General features: G+C 45.7%; 1 protein-coding gene across 3 annotated transcripts in view; it reads right to left on the bottom strand.

The window, feature by feature from the left end:
* Positions 1-5,761, bottom strand: part of LOC130479173 (membrane-spanning 4-domains subfamily A member 12-like) — a 38,490-nt gene extending 32,729 nt beyond the window's left edge. The window contains exon 1 of one of the 3 annotated variants that reach the window (XM_056851522.1): positions 5,508-5,761. In XM_056851522.1, the coding sequence (XP_056707500.1) occupies positions 5,508-5,597 (90 nt within the window). In that variant the 5' untranslated portion in view covers positions 5,598-5,761. The remainder of the gene's footprint in view (positions 1-5,507) is intronic. The other 2 variants (XM_056851521.1, XM_056851523.1) reach the window with 2 other exon arrangements.
* Between the last annotated feature and the right edge of the window lie 2,243 nt (positions 5,762-8,004).

Below are 8,004 nucleotides of genomic sequence, written 5' to 3' on the forward strand. Positions count from 1 at the left end.
TACATGTAAAATGGCTCATTTTAAGATCCAAGTTTCAATTTAAATTTATACTGATCCAGACTATCGGCTTATCTGGATCAGCAATTGTCTAACTGGCTAGAATTTGCTGTTTGTGATCTCAGGCACAGAAGGGTCTTTCCCACCACTTGCTGCCTGAGTTGCTCTCAATTGAAACTGGGATCTTCTGGATACCCAACTAGGGCTGCCAGGTCCCCTCTCTTGTCTGGCGGGAGGTTATGGGGCTGACAACACAATCGGGACTGAGTGCGCGTCACTTCGGGTTTACAACCGGAAGTGATGCCTCGTGAGGGGCCTTTTCCTCTTAGTTTGAGTGGTAAAGCAGTGACTAGGGTTGCCAGGTCCCTCTTCGCCATCGGTGGGAGGTTTTGGGGGCCTGAGGAGGGTGGGGTTTGGGGAGGAGAGGGACTTCAATGCCATAGAGTTCAATTGCCAAAGCAGCCATTTTTCTCCAGGTGATCTGATCTCTATCGGCAGGAGATCAGTTGAATTAGCAGACCTCCTGCTACTCCCTGGCCAAAAAAAAAAACATTGGCAGCCCATTCCTTTGGGAGCTAATAAGAAAACAAAAATAAAAAGATAAAATAAATAATTAAACAAGTTGATGAACTGAGAAACTCAACCTAAATGACCTCCCAGAAAGAGCACCATCCTGTGGGCTTAAACCTTATTGCTGAGGCTGACGAAGCCAAACAATTGGTGAAACCGCTATAAATATCCGGGATAGCGTTCCCTCTGTCATCTTATTTGGAGCAGCAAGAGGTGTTCCAGCAGACGTTGATTCTCTGAAGCTTGTTATTGGACTTTGTTCCGTTGGAAAAGAGCCATTGAGCTCCAAGCAAGATTGCATTCACATTGTGAATAGCTGTGTATATATTGTACATTTAGATAGTTGTTTTGATTATTGTTGTATTAGCACATTGTTTCATGTAATGCACTTTGAATATACGTTTTTGCTACTATTGCCTACACTGTTTTCTTCCTGCCACTACCTGGCAGTTGGCAACCCCAGAAGTGATGCGCACGCGCGTCGGCACGCACGTGCACATTTGCCCGCCGACCGTCAGGTGGTCGGCGGGCAGAGGGGCGAATTGCCTGTGGTTTGCCGCCACCACCGGGCACCTGGCAACCCTATACCCAACACATGTTCCATCTTTGAGCCTCAGCCTCTCCCAGGCTAAATATCCTATTAATACTCTCAATTTGTGAAGCAAGGTAATTACTGATATTGCCACCACACTACAGCTTGAGAAACTATGACAGTTTGGTAACATAAACCTCTTGCATTCTGGTCAGCAGGACAGAGGTGAAAAAGCAAGAAAGATTCCTGAAGACCAAGCTTGCACCTCTCTGTCTCCCAAGGCCTAGATATTCTTTCCCTGTCTCCTGTCCCTGCTGGCAGGCACCTAAAAGAACAAGGCAGAAAAGGATAAAGGGGGAACGAGAGAGCACTAGGATTGCCAATCTCCAGGTGGGGCATACAGATCTCCTGCAATTAGAGTTGCCAATTTACAGGTGGTGGTTGCAGATCTCCCGCTATTACAACTGATCTCCAGGCAACAGAGATCAGATCACCTGGAGAAAATGGCTGCTTTGGAAAATGGACTCTATGGCATACCAGACTTTATGGCTTGGCCGGGGACATAGGGCAGGATATAAACAGAAAAATAAATAAATACCCTATTGAAGTCTCTCCCTCCCCAAACCCCACTCTCTCAGGCTCTGCTCCCAAAATCTCCAGGTATTTCCCAACCCAGAGCTGGCAGCCCTACCTGGAATTACAACTAGGTTTCCCAGGTGGCTGCTAATAGTGGCCAATCTCCCAAGGCTTTCTGCTGCTGCCCGCCAACACTCAGCTGTTTGGTGGGCAGAAGCAGGCCAGCTGAAAGGGGGGGAGCGATCTGCATCCCTGTGCGTAGATGTCATTTCCGGTGTGATGCAGAAGTGCTGGCATCACTCTGGGGGGACGCTTTGTCACTCTCCCCAAAACTCCATGGAAACCATAGAGTTTTAAGGGCAAGTGCTAGAGCATCCCCTGGTTTGATTCCCCACTCCTCCACATGAAGCCTGCTGGGTGATCTTGGGCCAGTCACAGTTCTCTCAGAACTCTCTCGGCTCATGTGGAAGCAGGCAATGGCAAACCACCTCTGAACTTCTCTTGCCTTGAAAACCCTACAGGGTCACCATAAGTCATCTGTGACTTTTCGGCACTTTCCAACACCAAACCCTTTACAGGATAGGATAGGGATGCGTGAAAAAAGTATCGGGAGGCAACATTTCTCCTAAATCATCCATTTAGTTTCTTATTGGTTATCAAAAGGAAGGAAAGGAGTGATGGGGGTGAACAAATCTAGGGCCCTGACTGTTGCCAGATCACTTGTTCAGAGTTAAGAAATACTTGTGGATCCAGTGTAACAGATAGTTGGTCATAAAAGCTTACCCAATAATCCAACCAAGACCATATCTTTACTGGTGGCAAGCTACTTATTTATTTAGCAAATGTATAGAGACCTGTATTTATTTCATGTCTATCTCATCATAGAGCTCAGGGCAGCTGACATGGCATTCCCAGGAGATCTCTCATACAGGCACTAGCCAGACTCCTAACTGCCCTTTAACATTATCCCAGGATGCATTTAGAATTAGGTTGTGTTTCATGAAATATGGTTTTAAAAAAGCCAAGTACAATTTGCCATGGCTAGACTTGCCACCCACACCCACATAGAGTGATTCTGGGGCAGTTGGGCTTCCCCCAGCATGGTTTGTGGGTGTTGCTTTAAAGTAACCCAATATTTGCTGGCTTTAAAAAAAAAAAAAAAACCAGTATGCATTGTAGACTCCCCTTCCATTTTAATAGGAATTTTAATGCATGTATGCTTCCATGCAACTGTAGATTGGATTGGATCCAACTAGCTTTATTGTGCTGTAAAAGGGAGGGGGAGTCCCCCTATGTGGTATCTGCAAGAACAAAAGGCAGGTGGAATAAAAACTGTAGCGAAGAGAGGAATTAGGTGAGATTGGCTGGATCCAACTTTATGAAATCAGGAATTAAAAAGATAAATAACATTTGTGACAGCTTCTGGGGCAGAAAGAATACACATGTAATCCTTTTCAGACAGGTACAATTTAGGACAACGGAGCAATGTGGTGTTGACACAGATTCTGCTGACACCAGGTGGAGACCAGAACTACTTTCCTATCATCTCTTGATCCCTTGACAGCCCAGGAGCCCACACTAATCTCCTACCTGTCTGTCTTCCAGATAGGGACAACTTGGGGCCAGGAAAGCCTATAGAACCTGAATGAAGGAAATCGGTACGCCTGATCTAGAAATTCCCAGCATAGCAGCATACCTATTTTTAGCAGATGCAAAAAAAAAGTATCTGCGTGGGAGCTTTCCATGCTTCTAACGTAGCTTTAAAGCACTTAATCATCAGCATGGGGTTTCCTCTGTAGGTGCACCTATGCCTTATTCTGCACCTGTGCAGGACTGGGGCATATTAGTGTGAAGACTCCAGGGGTTCTGTGAAAAGTCAAATTGCCATTGGCTTATGTTTAAGCTTTAGCCTTACAGGCCACAAAGTCTGTTTTCTTTCTGCTGCAGAATAAGAAAACATTGCACTTAGACAACGTTGCACAATACAAGATATCTGGCAGGTATATTCAGTAATGTGGTCATGGGGTGGGGGCCTCAAACCTTCTTTTCCTCTATCATATTCATCTCTGTCTTTTTTTCTTCTTCCAAGATTCTGTGAAAAATCTGGGGGGTTTGGGGGAGGGGGTAAATTTTCTGGATTGCCTCCTAACCCAGGTTCACAAAAAGGAAGCAAAACATAATAAAATGAAAAGCACCATAACGATTCAGTAATAAAAGAAACAGCAGTGAACTATCAGCAATAAGCCAGCTGAAACACTAAATGATTAGCAATTAAAAGCAGCAAAAAGGCAGCAAAAAAACAACAACCCTCCAGTCAAACAGTAAACCTCTAAAGACCAGCAAGTGTCTGGAAAAGCCGAAGCTTCCCCTGGCACCTAAGAAAAGTAGATGCCAGGTCAATTGCTGCAGGCAGGGAGCTTCATAGGAGGGAGGCACCACTACCGAAATAGCTCTGGCTGTCTCTTGTTAGTGGAGGACTGCTGCTTCTCCACGTGATCATACTTACAACAAAAGTATGCCAGCGTGTTTATTTATTTGTTTGTTCGGTTTTTATCCCGCGGTTCCCAAATGAGTCAGCCAACAATATTCCATGTTGTCACAAACATACAACAATATAACCAATATATCTCTGAAACTGGAAATTAACAACACATCTAAAATGCCCACTGCCCTCAATTTCCACTGCCCTTAAAGTGTGGAAGTGAAGGTGGAGAGACTCTCTCTGTCTTTAAGGTGTGAGGCAAGCCTTGGTTTGAACCAGAGCTCGACAGAGTCCTTCAAGGTACACAAATTTAAAAGCTTGGCCTGAAGTCTGACTGCAGCAAATGAAAGAATAATGATCCTGGCACGAGCAAAGTAGCACTAAATAATCAGTACTAAATAATCACAGCCAGCACATGTGTATGCACATCTGGGATAATAGGTGAGGGCTTCCAAGTCACATTTCTTACAGTATTCAGGCAATACATGAATTGGCTTGCTTGATCGGACCAACTATCCATCTAACCCAGCGTTGTGCTTCTAACGTTGGCCAGCCAGATGTTTCTGGTAATCCCTCAGGCAGGGCACAAAGGTGACAGCTCTCCCCTGTTATTTCTCCCAAGCATCTATCATCCAGAGGAATACTTTCCCTGAATATGGAGGTTCCATTTATGGTTCAAGGCTAATAGCCTCTAAGACACCAGTTTTTCTTGCGAACACCACTAGTAGGCCTAAATCTTTTCCTTGGGTAATGCTGCTCTCCTTCCTACATACACCCCATATATGAAGATGATACCACTCATCCTTCCTCTCTTCTAAATTTAAACTGAAATCTGTGTCCCACCTACACAGACCCAGGGTACTGGATATGCCAGAGGTAGAAAGTAGCTGTGTCTTGCCATGCTCCTTGCTGGCTTCAGAAATCACTGCTTTCCGGGAACATTTCGCTTGCTTACATATGCACACAGTATACACAGGCACACATACGCGCACACACATGGCTGGTCAGAATCATCCTGAGAATGAGCTGCCCTTAGAAAAGGATTTCGACCAAATGGCCCATAAATCCCCAATAATCCGACACAGGAGGGGCTTAACAGATCTGCAAATTAGTTCAAGAGACCATTATAATTATCTGACCGAAGAGCTTCTCCCTCTCTTCTCCCTCCCTCTTTTCCTCTCACACATAGACACACGAGAAATCTAGAATAACGCTGTCCCTGCAATTAGGAAGCAAGATCAGATGCCGTTTCAGGTGAAGCCTTCCCAGTCTCTCCCGCCTCTGTCGTGTCCCTCCGTGCGCCCCCAGGGCTCCCTCCCCAAAGTGCTCCCCCACAGCTCTGTCACTCACCCCCAGCACTCGGTTCTTCCCTTTAGGAATGGTTTCCACTGTGTACATCACAGCCCTTCTCCCCAGCCGGATGGTCCCCATTGCCTGCATGGGATTAGCCGGTGTGCTTGCTCCAAAGCCTACAGGGTCCCTAGCAACTGAGCCCTCCGCTGCATCAGCCCCACAGGCTGAGCGGGGATGACAGCTTGTTTGACCTGGCTGCTCAGCTCCGGCACTCTTCAAGGGAAAGGAGAAAGAAGGGTCTTATTGGCTTCTGTCAGTGATGATGTCACACAGTCAGAGAGATGCTGCAGAAGATGCACAACAGAGGAAAGCATGTTACGAGGAGGATTCAGACAGACCCTGCTCTCGGATACAGGTGCTGCTTCCAATAGAAGAAAGAAAGGCAGAGCTAGGTGTGTGTGAGTGTTGCAGGATATGCTAGAATCCCAGGGAACGATACATTTAGCAAGGATGGGAATCATGCATTTAGCAAGGAAACTGTAGCAATCCCTATATGCCAGGGCAGGGCTTGCCATAAAAGCCAAAAAGATGAGCATTTCATGGGTACATGAAAGAAGCCAGAAATCCTCATGCAATCAGTATGAACAACCTCCCTGGATCTTCTCCATCATAACGTAGGTACATCTGGAAATATGAGATTTAGGCTACGATCCAAGGGCACTTTCCTGAGAGTATGTCCCATTGAAAAACACAATGCTTACCTTTGAGTAGACTTGTTTAGGATCGCTCTCTTGGTTATCTAGTTCAAAGGTGTCTATTTAATCCTGAGCTCACTTTTGTCTTCCAGTGTGTGGCTTGGCTCTCTTGTTCAAGTTACCTGTAGAACTCTCTGCTTTTGGGACATTGCATGACATCAGCTGGGGGGGGGGAGGTCTGGGGGAGTAATGAGAGCATAATGCTGTCTTTGAGCCATGTTCCCTGGTGATGGGCTGGGAGTATAAACTAGTAATTGCCAGGCACAGCTCTTTCCAGTTTGGAACAGTGCTAGTGAAATTGGATTAGTCTGATGACCATCTATTGGGCATCTAAAATCAAACTGTTTTTGTCTCAAACCCATTCCAATGCAAGGCCTTGTCATGCTCCCATGATATCATCAGAAGTAAAACAGGGTCTAGCGCGGGGATCCCCAACATGGTGCCTGTGGGGCTGCACCATGAAGACAGCTGAATGGCTGCACAGATCAAAATAACATTTCAGCAGCTGCTGGTTTTAGCCTCTCTCACAGCTCTTTCCCACTTACACCTTACCCCTACTTCTCCCCTATGCTCGGGCTTCATCTGTGTGCATGGCTCCACCTCCTGTGGCAGCCATTTTGTAGCTGTGCCCATTACCCTGTGCCAGAACTCCAAAGGTGCCCACAGGCTCAAGAAGGTTGGGGACCCCTGATCTAGAGGCTTCCTGCCACGGACCCCACCCAAACCTTCACTGCATTCTCCTTTCCTCAAATTTACAGAGATATGGGAGCAAAAGAGAAGGCTCACTGCAGCATTAAGGTATCGGTCTTCAGGCCTGGGTGCTGCTGCCTGCCCTAAGCATTGCAGCAGTATCCAGGCATACTAGAGTACATGGGAAACGTGGCTGTCAGTCTGGGTGTACATGATCACAGAAGCTACAAGGGATGTTAGGAATTCCTTTCTCATTCCCCAGCACACCTGGATGCTGCCACAACTGCGGTACAGCTGACCCAGGCTTAAAGTTTAAAGCAGTATGGTTGTTGTGAGTGCTTACCACCCCCTTCATTTTGGTAAGTTTGGGAAGGGTTGGGCTCAGAGTAGCCCTCCATTGATCATATTTGAACTGACTCATATTCTGGAGGGGTTTGGACCCAATCCAACGTCTAGGGTGTGTTTCCATAAAAAGTGTTCAGTCCAACTTCCTCAATTCTGGATTCTCATGCATCACTAGTGAAATCAAATAATCAGAAGCCAATTATCATCAAAGACCAAGAACATACATTTGAATTAAGCCCCTCGTTTTAGATGATATTTTCAAAATCTATCCCATGAGGTATGAATAACATATGTCAGTTTTGAAAGCCCATAATATGTGGTCAAATGATGTGGTCTATATAAAGAGCTATAACTTCCTCTTCTCCATTACGCCAGGTTTCCCTTTTTATAGTGAATGAATTGGAAGTAAACTACTTGATCTCATTGTTTTTAAAATGTTCGTCCAAATTTCCAACCATAGCTCACTAAGACACACACAACAAAATACTATTTCATGATATTGTCAAAGGCTTTCACGGTCAGAGTTCATTGGTTCTTGTAGGTTATCTGGGCTGTGTAACCGTGGTCTTGGAATTTTCTTTCCTGACGTTTCGCCAGCAACTGTGGCAGGCATCTTCAGAGTAGTAACACTGAAGGACAGTGTCTCTCAGTGTCAAGTGTGTAGGAAAATATAGTCAGAAAGGGGTTGGGTTTGAGCTGAGTCATTGTCCTGCAAAAGTAATGTGCTAATCATTGTCCTGTAAGTATCAAGATAATGTGCTAAA

This window comes from Euleptes europaea, chromosome 6 (assembly GCF_029931775.1).
Source record: "Euleptes europaea isolate rEulEur1 chromosome 6, rEulEur1.hap1, whole genome shotgun sequence".
NCBI lineage: Eukaryota > Metazoa > Chordata > Lepidosauria > Squamata > Sphaerodactylidae > Euleptes > Euleptes europaea.